Source organism: Dendrobates tinctorius, unplaced genomic scaffold (genome assembly GCF_039654945.1).
Source record: "Dendrobates tinctorius isolate UK_male_01 unplaced genomic scaffold, ASM3965494v1 ptg000086l, whole genome shotgun sequence".
Lineage (NCBI taxonomy): Eukaryota > Metazoa > Chordata > Amphibia > Anura > Dendrobatidae > Dendrobates > Dendrobates tinctorius.
The window spans coordinates 28,044,324-28,065,218 of NW_027361754.1; the positions used below are offsets into that span (position 1 = coordinate 28,044,324).

The window sequence follows — 20,895 nt, forward strand, 5'->3', positions numbered from 1 at the left end:
TGAAGTTACTCACCAAGCTTGTCGGCATCCTTCAGGATGGAGTCCCTCAGCTCTTGTTATCACTTCAATGTAGGAGGGGAAGTCCCTAGCATCCAGCGACATACAGGATGCTTACCTTCATATTCTGTTTTTCCCGACTCACCAAAGGTTCTTGGGCTTTGCCATCTGAGGAACGTTTTCAGTTTACGGCTTTGCCCTTCGGTCTTGCCACCGCTTCCAGGGCGTTCACAAGGGTCATGGCGGTTGTCATGTCCGTCCTGCACTCTCGGGGAGTGGTCGTTATGCCATACCTCCTGATCAAGGGGCCATCTTTTCCAGCCTGCGCACAGACGTTCGTATCTCTTTGGACACATTTTTTCGACTGGGCTAGCTGATAAACATAAACAAATTTTCTCTGATCCTGGCTCAGCAGATATCCCTTTTAGGAATGACCCTGCACTCCTCCCGGCGGTTGGTATTTTTCCCTCGAGACACTGTCATTGCCCATCAGGGTGCTCGGGAACTTTGTCGCCTGTTTCCCCTGTCGGCCTGGTACAGAAATCCATTCTCTCTCGACCGTCTATGCCGCTTGCCTCAGCGGGTCAGGATGTTGTCTGTCCTGTTGGTTTCCCACCCAGGGACTGCTTTAGGACGTCTCAAGGTCCTGTGTCCCCCAATGAGGCAAAACAGAAGCAGGGATTTTTGTGTACTCACTGTAAAATCCTTTTTCCGAGCCATTCATTGGGGGACAAAGTACCCACCCTGTTGGCCTGACGGCTTGAGTATGTTCTTTGGTTTGACCTTTTTATTCTCGTGTTTGTTTATTATTAATAATTATTATTATTTCATTTATTCCATGGCACTTTACTGTACTTTTATTATATACACCCCTCCTCACATGTAATCTTAAACAATACAAGTCACAACTGGTACAGGAGGAGAGAGGACCCTGCCCGCGAGGGCTCACAATCTACAAGATTAAAATGATGTTTATGATCTACTGTTTTGTCACTGAACTGGTTTGAGCTGGAGTCAGTGTATGGGTGTATACTGCAGAGGAGGAGCTATTCTTTGTGTTTTTCTTAGTGTCAGCCTCCTAGTGGCTGCAGCAGCATAACACCCAAGGTCCTGTGTCCCCCAATGAGTGGATCAGAGAAAAGGATTTTACGGTGAGCACACAAAAATCCCTGTTTTTAATATAAAATTTTTTTTCTATAATCTACTTGGAAGAATTCACATTCATCTTCATAACGTGGTATAATTATAATTATATCATGCCATTATGCACATTTTGGGGTTTTATTTTGATATATAATTTAAATTTTCTTATTTCAACACTTAACTATTGCATGTGTTTTTTTTTTTTCTTCACTTGAGTCTTTTCTCCTCCCAAAATTCATCTGTCAAAGCATGATGCACTGCCAAATCACTGAGGGATCAGATTACAGTGTCTAAATTGATAAATATGGATAGAGGAGCAGAGACACAATGAGTGCTCCTGCTTTCTAGTAAGTGTTTTTTTTTTTTTTTTTTTCTCTCACCCCAGATCCAGATTCACAGTTACACATCTCGGTGCTGATGTAAAATGTCCTCTATGCTGCTGCTTTTCTGAACAGACAGGAGAGCAGGAATCCCTCCTGTCTGTGTGCGCCATGTATGGGAGACATGGCAGTAGGTCTTCACTCACCACCTCAAATTAGAGGGAATACCTGTTGACGTCTGCAGGATATAGTCCTATAATGAACAAAAATGGTGTGCACATGACCGCTAAGGCTGTGTGCACACGCTGCGGATTAGGTGCGGATTTTGTAAAATCCGCAGGTGAAACCGCAGGTCAAAAGACCTGCGGTTTTACCTGCGGATTGCTCTGCGGTTTTGCCCTGCGGTTTTTCATCTCCTCAATGGAGGAGATGGCAAACCGCAGGAGAATCCGCAGAAAGAATTGACATGTCAATTGTTTCTGCGGATTGAAAACCGCAGATAATCCGCGCGGAAAATTCCGCACCGTCTGCATTGCGGTTTTTGATTCCCATAGGGAATCATGGTACTGTACACCGCAGCAAAAACTGCTGCGGGTCTGCAGCGGCCAAAACCGCTGCGGAACCGCAGCAAAATCCGCAGCGTGTGCACACAGCCTTAGTCTGAAGTCGCCTGAAACGACAGAGGCACTAGAAGAGGGGGACTTCTCCATGACCCAGAATACCCCATGATCATGACCATGGTGCACAAGGTGTCAGGCGCAATAATTTATTTAGTAGTGTGATAGCATGTTTTCTGCGTTTTGCCTTTAGACTGAAGGAGTCCGAGTGTCCGTTAAGGTGCTGTCTGACCAGAAAGGACCACCGCTGCTCTTCGTTGTCCGGCAGAAGGAGGCAGTTGTGTCTTTCCAAGTACCGCTGACCCTCAGGGGATTGTAAGTGGCCACCATTTTTCTTAGAGCCACATAGTATACCTCCAGTCCCCATCTGTATATTTTCGGCCTTAATATATGCTCCCAATTTCTGTTTACTCAGGTACCAGCGTAACTACCAATATCAGGATGTCGGACGCACGCTGTGCCAACCTCCCACTCGGGCAGAGTCTAAGACCGAGTCCTTCTTCGTGGATGTCTCTACGTTATCTGAGAAGAACGAGACCTACTTCCTGCGTGTTACACATGTTGACAGCTTTGTGCTGCGGTGAGGCTCCGCATCCCGCGTGACTTATGTCACATCTGTTGGGGTGAACTTCATCAGTTTGTTTTTTTATATTTGTAGGACTGAAGAACGGTTCAGTTTTAATGCAACTCCTGCTCAGCCTCAGGTATAAAATTGACTGGGGGATGAATTGCACGTGTGTGATTGGTGTACTTACTTTGATAATCCATGTCAGAATGGTCGTAGAATTATTTTTAAAACTTTAACCATAATCTCCACCCACCCATCATAATTAACTCTTCAGTGTCCCTGCTGTGCCTGATTTGATATCTCCAACTCATTCCACTTGGCTTTGACAGCTCCTCAATGTCCCTACTTTCTGCCGCTGAACATCCTCCCATCTAATCTTGTTGTCAGCTGCACAATGTCCCTCCTCTCTGCTTTAATGAGATCTCTCATTGCTCAGTACAAACTGCAGCAGTCAGTCTGGTTGGATGGAGACTGACGCTTGAACTCATTAACTTTTTATAGCTGGACTCCTTTTAATATCAGGATTATACAGCAAACCTGACCTGGATTCCACAATAAGTACACCAGCCTCCTCAGGTCTAAGAGAACTGTTTATTACATTTTGTATTGTGAAATCTGGTGACCAATACACTTTAGCTTGTGTTTTGGGCGCTGGTATCATTGCGATGTCACTACTGTCGGGGAAAAAAATTTGGGAGGGGGGAATGGGAAACCATTTTAGTATACCCTGCTTGACACCATCCTTCGTTTTCATCAATGTTTTTATTAATTAGAAATGTCTGACAATGTCAGATATCCGGTGCCAGTAGATTAGCGGTTTGGGAGCTGTACCCCTCAGTAATCGGTGCAGCTGCATTTTTTAAGGGGTTTGACCTTTCTCCTATTCTGTATTGTCTTTTTGCAGTACTTTAAGTATGTTTTCCCACTGGAGGTCGACTCGGTGATTGTGAAAGTCACGTCCCCGTCTGCATTTCCTTGCTCTGTCATCTCAATACAAGATATTCAGGTACGTACCCTGGAAATATATCACTCTGATATTCAGAAGGTCCTCAAAAAAAGAAGAAGAAAAAAAAAATATATATATATTTTTTTTTTTATGTATTTTGTTAATTTCTTTTTTTTAAACCCCTTTACTTACAACATATGCAGAAGACCCCCACCCCCTTCCCACCCCGGTCATATTGAATCCCCTGTGAATGCTGACTTGTGGCTGATGTTCATAGGAGATCATGGTTTTTGCTTTACACAGTGGTGCTGAAGCCCTGCCACTGTATGTCTAGCACAGGCGATCGGATGTTCACAGCTGCAAGTCCCCTAAGGCGACTATTGAAATAAATAAAAATTGCGGAAAAGAGTTTTTAAAAATATAAGTTCATATCAACCCCATTGAAAATAAAACAATTAAAACATACACCTTTTTTTGGTCTCGCTGTGTTTAGAAACAGAAGATCTATCAAAATATCAAAACAATCCGATCAGTAAACGACGTAACAAGTAAAAACAAAACGCCAGAATTAGGTTTTTGTTGGCTGCTGCAACATTGCAATAAGAGGTGATCAAAATATCATATCTACGCCAAAATGGTATCAATAAAAAAAAAAAAAAAAAAAAAAAAAAAAATTAGCTCTGCATGTAAAAAATAGATTTCTATTTTCTCTAGTCACCTTCCATGACAGCATGGGAGGAATACCAACTAATTTTCCACTAGGGGGGACAACTCCCTGAAGCACTTTTTGGCCAAAGGCTAAATCTCTATTGGACAATAAGTCTAATATATAGTGTCTGGTAGAAGTATGAAGGGAAGACCATGTAGCGGTCCTGCAAATCTGCTTGGTGGATGTGCCTGATCGTTCAACCCAGGAGGCTGAGGTAGACTTTGTAAAATGAGCCTTGACCCTGGATGAGGGTGCGATATTCTGGGCTAAATATGCTTCAAATGTGGCCTTCTTGATCCAATTCGCTATGGTACTCTTCGCCACCTTCTTCCCTTTATTTCGACCCGATGGATGAACAAATTCTGGTCAACTCCCCATGGTTTGGTTTGCTGTAAGTAGTGCAAAATCGTACACCGAACATCGAGAGTATGGAATTCCTCCTCCCTTGCATTTGTTGGATTCTAGCAAAAGGAGAGGAGGATGATGTCTTCTGAAAGGTGGAAATCGGACACCACCTTGGGCAGTAAAGACGGATCAAGATGAAGAATTATACGATCGTCTCTAATTATTAAATAAGGTTCTCTTATAGATAATGTCAGTAAATTCCCCTACTCGTCTTGCCGTAGTTATAGCGAGTAGGAAGACTGTCTTGAACAATAGAAGCTGGGGGGGAACAGGAGAATAGAGGTTCAAATGGCGTTTGTGTGATTCCTTTAAGGACTAAATTTAGATCCCAAGAGGGGATAACAGTCTGATTCCTGGGACGTAGTCTAAAGGCCCTTTTACATTTAGCGATGCACCAGCGATCCAACCAGCGATCCGACCCGGTCAGGATCGCTGGTGCATCGCTAAATGATCGCTAGTGAGCTTTCATACAGAAAGATCTCACAGCGATGCAGCAGCGACGCAGCGCACGATACTTACCATTCACACACAGCGATCCTGCGTCCTCCCGCCCGCGTCCAGCGTCGCTCGTCGTCACAGCAGGAAGTCTCAGCAGGAAGCGCCCGACGAGAAATGGAGCCGGACATTCTCGCGCGATCAGCGATGGACAGCGGGGGAGCCGGTCGCTGGTAAGTATCACACATAGCGATATCGCTAGCAATATCGCTATAACGTCACAAAACCAGTGACGTTTTAGCGATATTGCTAGCGATATCGCTTAGTGTAAAACCCCCTTAAGGGCTGACACCATGAACCTTTTAATCCAACGATGGTTAGCTAAGTCCTGATCAAATACAGAGCTCAGGGCCGAGACCTGAAACTTCAAGGTACTAGGTCTGATGCCTAACTCACCCCCTCTGTTGTAGGAAGTCCAATATTTGCAAAATGTTGGGATGGAATGGATCTGGTACGTTAGGAATGCGCTAGAATGAAAATTTTTTCCACACCTTGTTATAAATGGTATTGGTGACTGGTTTTCTGGACTTCTGTAAGGTGAAAATTACTTTGTCCGAAAGCCCTTGTGCACATAATACCTAGGCCTCAGTAACCAAGCAGCTAAGTTCAGTTTTGAGGTTCCGGATGATGCAGAGGTCCCTGCGAGAGAAGGTCGGCGTCCAGTGGCAGTTGAACTGGACTGTCTACCTGGAGATCAGTACGGTTGAACCATCTCTGTTGTGAGCACTCTTGATCTGACTTCTGAGATTGGGCTCCCTCTGGTTACTGCGAGTAGTGAAACTGGTCGGGTTGACAGAAGTCCATCACCTGAAGACGATGAGTGGAAGTCAGGTGTTAGAGACTGGGAAGATTTAAGTGAGCAAGGTTCCCTCAGTTGCTGCTGGTGATTTCTTTTTCTTCCTGTGCATCTTGAAGTCCGCTTGTTCCCTGCTTTGTCCTGTGTTGTTGAGATAAATTATTTGTTTGTTGGAATCTTTTTGCATTTGATCCAGTTTTGCGCTTTCTCTGCTTTGCTGTGTGGGTTCAGCATTTGTTCCCTGCTGGGACCAGTGCTGAACCCCGCTCCATATGCCACAGCTTATGTCAGTCTGTTCAGTATTGCAAATCCACTGTTTATAGCAGTGTCTTTGGTTTTGCTTCCAACTCACACCAGAATGCTGATCTAGTGGGGGAGAGGCCGTGTGGCCTCAGTATTTTTGCATATCAGATGTGTTTGATTTTTTTAGGATTTTTGCGTGATTGCAGACAGTATCTTTTCTGTCTTGTGCTATCTAGACAGTTTGGGCCCCATCATTTGCTTACTCTATTTTCTGCCTGTTTATGCCTCATCTTGTCTTACCGGCAATATAGGTTTGGTGGCTATCCATTCCTTTGGGGTTCTGCTCTGGGGCAATTTAGCTTTCCCCTTTCTTGCTTTAGGCTTAGTTAACTCTTTGGCTGTGCCGAGGCGTCTAGTGCATCGTAGGTACGTCCCAAGGCTAATTCTTGTTGTGTTGTTAGGTTTAGGGGTCTGCAATCTGCTAAGTTACCAACCTTTCTGGTGTTCTGGTTGCCTAGCTTATTTCCCGGCTATCCTCCTTGGTGACCTAATCATAACACATCTTCTCCTTGGCCACATTGGAGCCACTAGGATGGTTGTTACCTGATCTTCCCAGATTTTCCGAAGAGTCCTCACCGGAACCGGAGGAAGCGCATAGGCTAACTGGCAGCTCCACTGCATAGTATATGCCTGAACTCGAGGGACAAGTCCATGGGAGTGGATGGAGAAATAGGTTTCAACTTGTGTATTTTGGCCTGAGGCAAATAAGTCTATCTCTGGCAGACCACATCTTGCTACCAGCATCTGAAAGATTCCCTGGTTCAGGCTCCATTCTCCGGGCTGTATGTCCTGGCGACTCAAGAAATCTCCATGGAGGTTGGAGGACCCTTTTGGTGGATGGCTGTCAGGGAGAGATGTTTTTTGGCCCAACAAAATATTTGGCTTAATATATGTTCTTCAAGCTGTTGAACTTCGTGTTCCCCTGATGTCTGAGGTGGGCTACGGTAGTGATGCTGTCCGAATATACTATGACGGCAACCTGTCACTAGGTTGTCTGCTGCAAGAAGGGCCTCCTCCACTGCCTTCAGCTCTCTGAAGTTGAAGGACCTGGCACCTGTCTCTGGTCTCCCTGGAAAGGAGTATGGAACACTACAGGACCCCAGCCTTTCTTGCTGGCGTCAGTTGTTACCGTGACTAGAGGTTTTTGAGACCAGGCTACACCCTTGCATTGATTTTTGGGGTTCAACCACCAAGCCAAGAAGCCTGGGGTCTGAACGCTCTTGTTCAGTTGGGATTCTTGTTCCAGCTCCTGAGAATGAGTCTGTAGGACCCTGGAGTGGGCCTGAGCCCAGGGCACTGATTGAATGCAAGAGGTCAAGGAACCTAGGACAGACATGGCTGAAGGGTAGGTGACCTCTGGTTCCTGAATTCGGAGATCTTGGTTATCGCAGTCAGGCGATGATTATCTGGTAGAAAGGACATCTGTTATCCCAAATTACTCCCAGGAACCTTCCCGTTGTGGAGGGTTGGAGTTTTGATTTTTTTTTTTTTTTTTTTTCAGATTTGGGAGCCACCCCAGTGATTGTAAAATGTCTATAGAGACCTAGCTGCCTGAGTTCTGAGAGTCTGAGCAGATGGGGCTATGATTAGGAGATCATCCTGATAAGGGACAATGCAGATGACCCACCCTTCTCCGCAGACTTAAGGCCCTTTTACATTTAGCGATGCACCAGCGATCCGACCAGCGATATGACCCGGTCAGGATCGCTGGTGCATCGCTAAATGATCGCTAGTGAGCTTTCATACAGAAAGATCTCACAGCGATGCAGCAGCGACGCAGCGCACGATACTTACCATTCACACACAGCGATCCTGACGTCCTCCCGCCCGCCTCCACGCGTCGCTCGTCGTCACAGCAGGAAGCCCAGCAGGAAGCGCCCGACGAGAAATGGAGCCAGACATCCTCGCGCGATCAGCGATGGACAGCGGGGGAGCCGGTCGCTGGTAAGTATCACACATAGCGATATCGCTAGCAATATCGCTATAACGTCACAAAACCAGTGACGTTTTAGCGATATTGCTAGCGATATCGCTTAGTGTAAAACCCCCTTTACCCAGGCTGGGGCAATGCTGGGCCCTGCAGGGCAGGAAGCAGGCACACCATCCATACTGCAGGGGTTAGCCTTACCTGGAGGTGTCTTCCGGCAGGTTTATGAAGGAATAAACCCTGCTCCCAGCATCCATGTGGTTTTCCGTCCTCCCCCCCCCCCCCCCCCAGAGTGCTGAGCAGGCGTCAGCAAGTTCGGGATGCTTCCCGGAAGCGTGTGCGTTCCCTGTGTGGAATGCAAAACCCAGAAGTGACTACTGCGTTGTATGACGTCACCTCTGGGTTGCCCTGAACTGCGTGCACAAGGGAAAGGAAGCCCGAGAGCTCAGGGAGGCCTCTGCCTATGGGGATCACGGGCCCGTTTTACTCCCAGCGGGGAGCGCAGGTGGGCCAGGAGGTCACAGCATACAGAAAAAACATGGGGGACAGGAAAGACACGGACGAGTAGGAGGTGGGAGGGGCTCTAACCTCTTTGTGCTTCCTGTCCCTCATTAGGGCGTGGTGACAACCTCTTACGCTGTCGTGGAAGGTGACTAGAGAAAATAAGTTCTCACCAGGCCCCAGATCTCAAAAAATGAAAGCATAACAGGTCTCAGACATTGGTGAAACAAGCAAAATGTATTTTTCCTATAAATTTCCATGTCTTAGTTTTGTCATTTTGAAATTGCATTATTGGCCATTACATAATATATCATTGGATACGCTCTCCTTATCTTTAGACCAATGGTCCCAATGAATATATTTCATCTGGATCTGCTGATTTTGGAGGAATCTGTCCACCGTCTGGTGTGAATTAAGTTCTGTGAAAGGAGATAAGGATCAGCGTTGAGGGGAAGGAAGCATGCCCGGAAGTTCATACGGAGCACTTTTTTTTTTTTTTTTTTTTTCTCTTTGGATTGAGTGCTCATCGTGACCTTCACCTAGGGTTAGAAAAGTTCTGCAGTCTTAGATTTTGATACTTAATTGACCAGCTACACAAACAATATTATCTTGCTGTTCGCCAAGAAAGTGACATTCTCCTTTCTTTTCTTTTTCAGTGTCCAGTCTATGACCTTGATAATAACGTGGCTTTCATTGGCATGTATCAGACAATGACCAAGCAGTCGGCCATCACCGTCCAGGTATGTCTCCTTCCCTGCTAACATGCTTTTACAGCGCACCACCTTTCACACCTCTATAGAGAAGCAATGTCCAGAATGCTGCTTTTGGTGCTCACCCCAATCTAATATGTGCAGGATCCTTCCAAATTCTCAATATTCTGTAATCACATAAAAGGTGTTCTTCAAACAGATTTATAGTTAAGTGGAATTTGCCGATGTCAACCATATAGTGACTGGTCCCCTAAATGTTGTTTTTTCTTTAACGATACATTGGGGGACACAGGTAACCATGGGTGTGTGCTGCTGTCGCTAGTAGGCTGACAGTAGGCAAAAAGAGGAAAATAGCTTCTCCTCAGCAGTATACACCCACTGACAGTCACCAAGTACCTCTGTTTAAGCTAAAGTGTGTAGGAGGTGACCTGGATCTGATCCCAGATCCGCATTTTCCTTTACAAGTATCTTGTGTGTTTTTATTAATCTTTTCACTTTATCTTTCAAGTTCATCCCTTATGCGACTGAGAGAGCAGTGGGATGTTTCAGGTGATTCCCTTTGGCCGGTTCTTGCCTTTTCCAGTCGCCATCCGTCTCCTCTGAGAGGGCTGGGAGGAAGACGGTGGTCACCAGCGGTGGCCCCCCTTCTTGTAAGGGTTTGATGCCATTTTCTGCACCGTTTGGAGTCAAGGCGGGAAGGAGGATCCATGATTCCAGCGACTCTCTCGCACACGAGGGCTCCTGATGTGATCCTCATTGCTGCAGAGGGATCGGGACTCACTGCAAGTCTCCCTCCTCTCTGCAGCGGCAGGCATCATCACGGGGTACACTGTCCCTTCATTGCAAGGGGACAGGGCGGCATTAGTGGTAGGGATCACTCAGCAGCTGTGGCCATTTTTTTTTCCCACTGCTGAGCTCAGCACTTGCAGACAATCTACCTCCCTTTGCTGGCCGCACCACTTCCCTGTCTTCCTTTAGCCAGTCACCGTCGCGCATTTAAATCACGTGCTCTTTTTGTCCAATAGGAGGTGTCTTCCTCCTCTTCTTTCCATTCTGGCCACGACCCTTGCAGTGCGTGCTTTTTCGGCACGCCTTTTCTGCTCTTATCATGGAGCTTTTCCTTCCTGGCTGTTCACACCCCCGGCGTGTCAGCCAATTGGACGCTTGCTTTTGCTCTTGCTTTCCCGTTTGCCAGCCGACACATTGCAGCGGTGTGGTGACAAGCCGAGGCTGCATCAGACTCTCCATACCGCATATCCTGCACGCTCTGCAGACCTGCACCGACCTGCACACGGGGGACACAGCCATATCCTGCATTCTCTGCGGACGCTCTGCACAAAGGGGGACACATCTTCCACAGTTCTTTCTGCCGGTCATCGCTGGCATCTTTTGTCTTTAATCCTCCACAGCAGTATCCCCATGGCTCAACTTATGCCCAACCCTAGAGGTTTTTTCTTGCCCCTCTGAGCCCACTGTGATTCACTACACCTGTGCCCTTTGCAAAAGAAAGTGGTCTTCTGGCCTTTCCTCCCCTTTCTGCCAGTCCTGCATTCCCCTCCCTCTGGAGTGGGCTGTTTCCATGTCAGTCAGTCTCCGACCTGACAAAAGCTTCACAGTCCCTGGTCCAGGACCTGGAATGACTTCCGCATTTGTCTACTACCACCACCAGTTCTCCGAACGCCTCTCACGGCGATTCGCACACACCTGACTGCAAACTTCGCAGGGACAGATTAGGAACAAGGCAAAGGAAGTGGGCTCTTTCCAGTTCCTCCTCCAGTTCCCAGGGTACCTCAGCATGCTCTAAGATGCCCCCCTCCCCCATGTCCCCTCCTTGGAGGTAGCTTTTGGGTCGAATGCGGATTCCCAGTCTGAGTCTGATATGGACCAGGTCTCAAGGATGCAGGATATGGCCAATAGTCTAATCTTGGCTATTACCCAAACTCTTAACCTAAAGGAGGATGAGGCACCTGCTCAGGAGCACTCCTTTTCCTTCAAATGGGTAAAACGTCCTTCCCTGACTTTTCCTAATCAGGGAATTTGAGGCGATTATGGCCAAACATAAACACTGGGAACAACCTGAAAAGTGCTCCCCAGGATGGAAGCAACTAGACCTTCTTTAGCCCAGACCTTGTTGGTAGATGGACAGTGTCTCCTAATGTGGACTCACCGGTTTTCCGCCTGTCTTCCAAGACAGTCTTGTCTCTGCCGGACGGTGCATCTCTTAAAGAGAAGGTGCCGTGATTTTACTTTTTGTATTAATAATTGATTATACAATCAATTATTAATACAAAATTAAACTACTTTAATAGTTTTTATTTATTGACTTTTATGTTTGCCAGTGGGACTGCCATTTTCACTAGTAGGGGCTTAAGTGTATGGGCACGACACTTGGACACCTCACTTACAGCAGCCATGGGCATTGGAGCCAACGGTCGGACTCCGACCTGATCTCTAAGAGGCCGCTCCTCTTGCCTCTTACCTGTGACCTGGGCACGCCCTCCTGGGCTGTCCAGGTCACAGCTGTGGGAGGAGATCGTGGCCATTTTGTTGTAACCCGCAGCGTATGCTGTGAGCTTTATTTTCCCCTGTCATTGCACACACTGCTCACTGCGTGCGATGGCAGGAGCTGCCATTAAGACCGCCGGTCAGTGCGCTGCGGGGTCATGCTGTCACATGTCAGCATGACCCCACATCTGTGACTTGTCACCCGCTGTATTGCTACCGCCCATACTGTCTGTCACAGCGCTGCGGGATCATGCTGGCAGATGTCAGCGTGATGCTGCAGCTGAGTGTGACCCACAGCGGTCAACTCCAGTAAAAAAGCAGGCGCGTGCCGATGAGACTACTGCTCCCATCGGGCTTTGTCTGATTCCGCTGATGGGAGAGTAGTATCTGCCGATGCCTGTGCTCACAGTTTAAAAAAAAAAGTTAAATTGCATACATATTCACATAAAAATAAAAAAAAAACATTATACTCTCCACACCAAATCCCCGATGCCCTCGTCTCCTAGAAAAAACATAGAATCCTCCCGCAGCCGTGACAGTTCACCGGAGTTCATCAGGTCGGTGCTCTCCCTTAGGCCGGGGTCACACTTGCATATGGCATCCAATGCGAGAGCATTGGATGCAATATGCGAATGACCCTCGGCTCCTGCTCTGCTGCGAGCGGGAGCAGAGTGTCATGCGACTGTGCTCCAACCCTCTCGCACAGAGGATCGAAGTACAGCTGCGGGGGAGGCAGAGAAACTAATTTCTCTATCTTTCCAATGTCTGCGTATAGCGCACAGCACTCAGATAATATCCGAGTGATGTGCGCTGAGTGTCGGTGCAAATCGTAGCATGCTGCGATTTCACTCGGACATTGAAGGCGGCCGAGAAAAATAAGGTTTATGGGAGCTGCCCCATAGAATAATACTGGTCCAAATGCTATGTGATGTTTTATCGCATAGCACTCGTCCGTATTCCTCGCAAGTGTGACCCCCGACCTTACAGCACCGCTGTGTGAGAACTTTCCCATGCAGCAGTGTTGCCATAAGGGAGATCACCTTAGCTAATGAACTCCGGTGAACTCTCACAGCAGCACAGTGATACACTGCAGGAGTGATTATCTCCTGTCGGTGTATCGCCGGCTGTCTTTGAGAGCAGTCATATAAACTGATGTGACTGCTCTCAAAGTGATCAGGATCATCGTGAGACATTATGGATTATCTTCTCGGTGGACAGGTGAGGAATATTTGTAGTTTCTTTTTGTTGCAAGAGACGAGGGCGTCGGATTAGGCGTTCAGTAAGTATGGTTTAATTAAGATTATTAAAGGAGTCTGTCATTATTTCAAATAAAGAACTTTATTTTGGCTGTCTTTATTTACCATATAACTGTAGGATTAGTAATAGATAGGGGTCTTATAGACGCTTCTCCATTACTAACCAGTGGGATTTATGTCAGCGGACAATACAAAGGTGACATCAACCCCACAAATTACCCCACTTGCCACTGCTACAGGGCAAGTGGGAAGAGAGAGGCGAAGCGCTAGATTTGGCGCATCTTATAGGTGCACCTTTTTTAGGGTGGCTGAGAGCTGATGTTTTTAGCCTGGGGGGTCAATATCCATGGCCCTTATCCTAGGCTATTAATATCAGCTCGTAGCTGTCTGCATAGACTTTGCTGGCTATTAATTACAGGGGTAATCCCATGTCATTTTTTTTTTGCGGGGGGGGGGGGGGGGAATGCCCTATTTTAATAGCCTGTAAAGGCTAAGTATACAGCTGTGAGCTGATATTAATAGCCTGGAAAGCTCCATGGGTTTTACCCCCTTCCCAGGCTATAAACATCTGCCCCAGCCATCGGCGTTCCCTCTGCTGGTTATTAAAATTAAGCCGGAGCCCATGCAATTTTTTTTTTTTTTCACTTTTATTTCTTTAGAATTAACAGTTGTCTGGTTGCAGCCTATGTACATTCGTACTGTTAACACTCTTACATAGGCTGGTGACAATGTGTGCATAGGTTTGTGTGTATTTACTTATCAGCTTAGTAATGAGTGTGAGGGCGTCAGCATGTGAGTGATACAGCGAGCGGCACCAACAGAATCCTTGGTGACGGTCTACTTGTCAGTATAACTTGTCACTAACAAAATGGCTAAGCACTGTGTTCATAAATGTCATCCTCTTATCCCTAAGCAAACAACCAGAAGGGGAGGAGAGAGTGAAATCACACATGTGATCTGATTCAGACCATATTTACTGCAGTGCAGTAATGTGAGCTAGTTGTACACTAGGATTTTGTCGGTGGTCGGCCATGCCTGGATCAGAAAGATAATTACGTCTAGTTACAAAATCGACTTTTTTTTTTTTTGGTCTCTCCCACCAAGACTCCCGTCTCGGGGGCCAGGGATTCTTCAGGCCATCTCTTCCCTACTACACACAGGAGTAATCGTACCTGTTCCCCGGAACAAATTGTTTTCCAGGTTCTACTCCAATCTTTTCGTAGTCCCAAAAAAAGACTGATCGCTCCATCCGATTTTGGACCTCAAGTGACTGAACTGTCATTTCAGAATGGAGTCCCTACGTTCGGTAATCGCCTCCATGGAACTGGGAGAATTTCTTTGCTCTGTAGACATTCAGGATGCTTCAGGAAGCGACCAAATCCTCTCCCCCTACAGTCCTTCATGAGGGTTCTGGGGAAGATGATTGCTGCCATGGAAGCCCTGCCTTTTGCCAAGTTTCATACCCGTCCTGTTCAGCTGGCCCTGTTGCCTGCTTGGATCAAGAGGACCATGTCCCTGGACCGTCCCTTGCTTCTGCCTCTCATAGTGAGGCAATCCCTGACCTGTGGACACTATCCGCCTCAGTCCTGCGCGGGAAGTCCTTCCTCCCTCTCCTGTGGCAGGTCATCACCATCGACTCCAGTCTCCTCGGTTGGGGAGCGGTCTTTCTTCATCACACAATCTTCTGGAGATCAGGGCAATTTTTCTTGCCCTTCGTCGCTAGCAATCCCTACTCGCAGGCCAGCCGGTCTGCATACAGTCGGACAACGTCACTGCTCTGGCTTACATAAACCATCAAGGCAGGACTCGCAGCAAACAGGTGATGGCAGAGATAAAAAGGATTCTGCGATAGGTGTAGCGTCACATTCCCGCCATATCAGCTGTACACATTCCAGGTGTGGAAAATTGGGCAGCTGATTTTCTGAGTCTTCAGGGTCTCGCATCGGGCGAGTGGTCTCTCAATCCTGCGTTTTTCAGCTAAATATGCCAGAGATGGGGCACACCGGATGTCAACCTGATGGCGTCTCGGATGAACCACAAGCTTCCTCACTCTGTAGCCAGGTCCCTGGATCCACTAGCCATCAGTTGCGATGCCCTATTAATCCCGTGGACCCAATTCCAGCTGCCTTATTTTCTTCCGCCTCTCCCCTTGATTCTGAGAGTAGTGAAAAAGATAAAGGCTTATGGAACTCCTGTATTCCTGGTAGCCCCAGACTGGCCAAGAAGGGCCTAGTACGCAGAGCTGGTAAACATTCTCATGGACGCTACCTGGAGGCTTCCAGACCAACCAAATCTTCTCTCACAAGGCCCCTCTTCCACCAGAGTTCACAGTCTGAGTTTAACGGCATAGCCGTTGAGCCCGCAGTCCTGAAGGAGCCATTTTTTTCCCATCAGGTCGTTCAGATCATGATTAGGGCAAGAAAACCAGCATCCTCTCGTATCTATCACAGATACTGGAAAGCCTTCTTTCAGTGGAGTGATGACAACAATTTTGTCTCTTTCTTTCCCTTCTTTCCCTCAAGCGGGTCTTGACTCTGGTCTATTAGGCTAGTTTCACATTTGCGTTTGGAGGTGACGCGTTGGGCTGCGGTCGCTCGCTGTGAAGCTCTGCCCCCTGCCGCGCCTCCTCCGGTCAGCTCCGCCTATGGGTGCATGCCACCATTTTTAGCATTGGGTACGCAGGCTGTGCGCAGGTATGTGTTTGCCACCGCATGCGTCATTTTGACGGTGCGGTGACCACACCAAAATGCAACACGTTGCGTTTGGCGCAGGTCGCCGCACCATCAAAACGACGCATGCGGCGGCAAACGCATAGCTGCGCACGGCCTGCGTACCCAATGCTAAAGATAGGGTATGCAGGCCGCATGCAGCGGCATGCTCCCATAGGCGGAGCTGACCGGAGGAGACGCGGCAGGGGGCAGAGCTTCACGGCGAGCGTCCGCAGCCCAACGCTTCACCTCCAAACGCAAATGTGAAACTAGCCTTACTCAGTACCCTTAGGGGTCAAATTTCCGTTCTGTCCATTCTTTTCCAGTGAAATCTGGCTTCTCTTTCCCAGGTAAAGACTTTTCTTCAAGGAATCGCCCACCTGGCACCTCCTTATCGTCCTCCTATAGATCCATGGGATCTTAATCTTGTTCTTGGCACACTCCAGCGCGCTCCTTTTGAGCCCATTCAAGACATTGTCTTCTCTCCTGTCATGGAAAGTTGCCTTCTTAATTGCCGTTACGTCCATCGGGAGAGTTTGAGTTAGCGGCATTGTCCTGCCGTTCTCCGTTCCTGATTCTCCATCAGGACAAGTTAGTTCTCAGACCCGTTCCTTCCTTCTTTCCTAAGGTAGTTTCTTCACATCAATGAAGAAATTGTTCTTCCCTTTCTATGTCCCTCTCCGGTTCATCCCCTGGAGAAGTCCCTCCACAAGTTGGATCTGGTCAGAGCTATCCGAGTATACCTCTCAAGGACTGCTTACTTTCGGCGCTCTGATGCCTTGTTTGTCGTCTATGAGGGTCGTCGTAAGGGTTTCCCAGCTTCTAAGTCCACTATTGCCCATTGGAGTAGTTCGGCAATATTTGAGGCATACCGCGTTCAGGACAAACAGCCTTCTCCGGGGGTAAAGGCTCACGCCACCCGGACAGTGGGTGCTTCCTGGACAGTTCGTCACCAGGCTTCGGCTTTACAGATTTGTAACGCCACGAACTGGTCATCATTGCACACTTTTGCGAGGTTTTACTGCGTTCATACCCATTCTTTGTCTGATGCAGGCCTGGGAAGGAAGGTGCTGCAGGTGGCGCTTATGCACCGGCTGACCTAAATCTGTCCTCTTTGCATTCTTTCTGTTTTCTGCCTTTGGGACAGCTTTAGGACATCACATGGTTACCGGTGTCCCCCCCCCCCCCCCCCCCCCCAATGAAGCGATAGAGGGATTTTTGGTACTCACCATAAAATCTTTCTCTCTCGGAGCCTTCATTGGGGGCCACAACACCCTCCCTAACTGTTTGTACTGCTTTTGGGCCTACATACCTTTTGTTATTGGGTTGGTACATATGTTGAGTTTCTGGTTGCTTCTCCTGCTGCTTTAACACTGAGGTACTTGGTGCCTGTCAGTGGGTGTATACTGCTGGAGAGAGTCAACTGTATTTTCTTTTTTTTGCCTAGTGTCAGCCTCCTAGTGACAGCAACATACACCCCATGGTTACCTGTGTCCCCCCAATGAAGGCTCCAAGAAAAATTTTTTACGGGGAGTACCAAAAAATCTCTAGTTTTTTTTCTCTTTTTCTGACACTTCTTTGCATTCATATATTCTAGAGAAAAGATTTCAACAAAGGCGGCTTCTATGTTGTGGTTGTTGTGAAGACAGAGGATGAGGCGTGTGGTGGTGGTCTACCCTATTATCCATTAGATCCAGGTAAACATTGCACGCTCACTCCTCGCTTCTCCCTTGGATGTTTGATTTTTCACTAATGCTTAGATTATTTTTCAGATACCCCCGTGGAGCACGGAGATCGACAGAAGACCCTGGACGTCTTGGTCAGCCCCGCCATCAGCAGTATGTACCCTGAGCTCATGATTAGTTACCCCCTGGGGTATATATTCTGCCCCTCTATTCATGTTGTATGGGTGCAGAGAGTACGGAGCTCTGCTTTTTCTGGCAGAGCTCTCTCATAGAGAATGAATGGAATTGCGCTCGGGTGTTCTCTGACCTGCACCATTTTTATGACTGGTATTAAAAATGTCCTGTTCTGCAAGTTTTCACCTTTCCTTTAAGTCCCGTAGTACCGAAACCAGTGAGCTTTCTTACCTGCTTTAATCCCAGAGGACCCCTTTTAAAGGGATCACTAATCTTTCATCCAGACTGTAACTACGTATCCCTGGGATAAGTGGGAGATGCCGACCTGTTACCCATGTACTTTTTCCCTCAGAGACCACATATGTCGGGGGGATGCTGTTCTGTCTGGGGGTGTTCCTGTCCTTCTACCTCTTCGCACTTTTTGTATACTGCTGGGAGCAGTGGAGGTAAGAAAAGAAAGATAATGATGGTGCATATATCTGTATCCGTATATACACCCTCGTCTATTCTGAACGTGATATGGGGGCTGCCATCAGTCTGGGTGGGAGGAGTAGGGTAAATAGGAGGAAATGCTGAAAGCAACTGGATTCCTACTCCCATTTTGCAGAGGTTTTTTGGCCTTGACCACATATATGCTTGTACATTGCACATGTCACTATAAGATACTTTCTCCTAATATGTGTCGTCTTCATCAAGCAGAAAGAGTAAGAAAGAAGCCGGCCTGCTTCACTCTGTAGGAGCCTTGAACGATGAGACAGGTAACCTATAATCCGCCATGGATCTCTGGTGCGGACATGTTGTATGTACCCTGTTCTTTGTCATATAGCAAATAATTGCTTTTTTTTTTTTGTTTAATTTTTTTTGCATTTAGCTATCCCTCATTTATTCCTTTTGGTAATGTAGGAGTTAATTGGATTTTACCCCTTCTCTTCTCTGGCGCTGTTTATTCAGTGCTGACATAAAGGACGAGCGAAATGGGAACACCCAGTTGTACATCTATTCCTACGTTTCCGTTAGGAATAACAGGAGAACAACAAAAGTAAAAATACATGAATTGATATTCTTGTGGAATTAAAATATTTATTGAAATGGGCAGGAGCGCTCATTACATTTCAGTCTTGTAGTATGCGTGCTGCAACTACATCTCCCAGCATGTGGTTGTTGGGACATGCTGGGAGTTGTAGTTTTATTACAGCTGGCGTGCCACTGATTGTTGACCTTCTGTATTGGATCTCCTTCTATATGTTAATTACTATTTATTTTTTGCTTCTACTGCTTGCTGTTTCCAGCCTCTCTGCTCGGTAAGAGATTTGGGGATCCACGTCAGTGTGTGGGGAAACCTGCATGCAGCGTCCATTATCCGGCACACTCCCATGCCAGCCGAAGTACCATTGTGACTAATATATGACGTACCCGTACTTGTCTATCGATCCCTGTAGATCTGACATTTACTAAACCCTGTCCATGCTTGTCACTACTGGTGACTGCCTTTGTATCTGGAGGAATCGCTTGCTGTGAACTCCCAAAACTTTCCAAAGTTGTTTTCTGCAGCTGGATTTTTATCTATGATCTTAAAAATGCTACATAATTACAAGAAGAGCAAAAATAAAAGATATTACAGGGGTTGTTCAGGTTGACCATATTCAGGAGCTGTCATAAATATGAGACTGGCAGAGGTCCAACACCCGACACCACTTCCGATCAGCTGATGCCAGGTTAGACATAGTGGAAAGATCCAGAACACCACAGCGTTTTGCACCATTACTGCAGCTCAGATCACGTTCACTTCAGTAGTAGCTGCAGTACATGGAACAGCCACTGTGGTGTAAAGAGCGGTGCTCTTATGGCTCTATATACGGAGTAGTTCAGTCCTGATAACAGCTAATTGCGAGGATGGCAGGTGGCAGATCCCCATCGATTGATCACAGTCCTGGACAACCCCTTTAAATGTGGATGGTTATGACTGGAGCTGCTTTCTATTTGGTTTTAGGATTTGTTTGGTTTTTTTGTTCATTGAGGTTTTGCAGATGGAGAAAAATTGGATAAAAAAACTCATCCACTGTGGATTTTCCAAGTGCTGAAAAAAATATATCAGTGGTGCGGTTTTTACTAGAGTAAAATCTTTAGCAAATCTTCATCAAAATCTGAATTTAACACATGCGGACGCACTTGCGATCCGCAGCATCAAACTTTTACTTGGCGTGCGTTCACACCTACATGTTACCATATCGTGTATCCTGAAATATTTCTGGTAGCATTCACTGATAATTGTGCAGCATTTCTTGGGTGGATAAAAATCCAGAAATCCTGCTGTGGTTCGTCTCTTTGCCCCCTATTTATTCTCCATGTGAACATAGGCGGCAGTGTTTGTATCCTGTATACTATCTTTCTGCTTGTCATTCCCTGCGTGTAAATGTTGTACTTTGCTGTTCTGCTTTCACGGATTTGTCTCTTTCAGGGAAGTCGTCCATAGATCAGAGATATGATGGTTGTAGTTATGGCTCCATAGGTAAGAAGACCTCAATGCTGAAGGGAGGGGTGAGAATTTGTAGTGTTCAGGGTAATGATATGGTAATATCACTCGCTTGAATACTAAAACTTGCTTGTGATCCATAAATTTCCTGTCTGAATGCAAATAGGCTGGAAAAGTAAACTTGATATGTAGGGTGAGGAGGCTGGGCTGGGGAGGAAAGGGAGAGGAGGCTGGGCTGGGGAGGAAAGGGAGAGGAGGCTGGGCTGGGGAGGAATGGGAGAGGAGGCTGGGCTGAGGAGGAAAGGGAGAGGAGGCTGGGCTCTTGAGAGAGAGGGCTGCCCATGCTCCATGAAAACAATTTGCAGATGGTGATAAGCACATGGCGTTAAATGAGGAATATTGAAGAGGATCTGTCCACTCGCCATAAATTAAGCACTTTGACTCGGTACATTTATGCCCTGCTTGGCAACTTTCCCAAGGGCTTAATTTTTTTTTTTTTTTTTTTTAACCATGTATTAAAAGTACCGTAGGTGAAACCTTGCTGACGGCTGAGTGTTCCTCATCTGGCTCTCCCACAACTTGGCAGATTGGGGAACTATTATTCGTGTTACAAAATTGGAGCAGGAGAGCAGACCCTTGACCTCTGCCCCTAGTCCT

The 20,895-nt window shown here is 47.0% G+C and overlaps 1 protein-coding gene across 6 annotated transcripts in view; it reads left to right on the top strand.

Annotated features, from left to right (window-relative positions):
* Nucleotides 1-20,895, top strand: part of SIDT2 (SID1 transmembrane family member 2) — a 66,701-nt gene that overhangs the window by 21,323 nt on the left and 24,483 nt on the right. For 2 of the 6 annotated variants that reach the window (XM_073585217.1, XM_073585222.1), the window contains exons 3-13: nt 2,271-2,392; nt 2,493-2,657; nt 2,736-2,781; nt 3,550-3,651; nt 9,384-9,467; nt 17,504-17,603; nt 17,679-17,744; nt 18,118-18,211; nt 18,462-18,523; nt 19,055-19,066; nt 20,224-20,274. In XM_073585217.1, coding sequence (XP_073441318.1) covers nt 2,271-2,392; nt 2,493-2,657; nt 2,736-2,781; nt 3,550-3,651; nt 9,384-9,467; nt 17,504-17,603; nt 17,679-17,744; nt 18,118-18,211; nt 18,462-18,523; nt 19,055-19,066; nt 20,224-20,274 — 904 coding nt within the window. The remainder of the gene's footprint in view (nt 1-2,270; nt 2,393-2,492; nt 2,658-2,735; nt 2,782-3,549; nt 3,652-9,383; nt 9,468-17,503; nt 17,604-17,678; nt 17,745-18,117; nt 18,212-18,461; nt 18,524-19,054; nt 19,067-20,223; nt 20,275-20,895) is intronic. The other 4 variants (XM_073585218.1, XM_073585223.1, XM_073585219.1 and 1 more) reach the window with 3 other exon arrangements.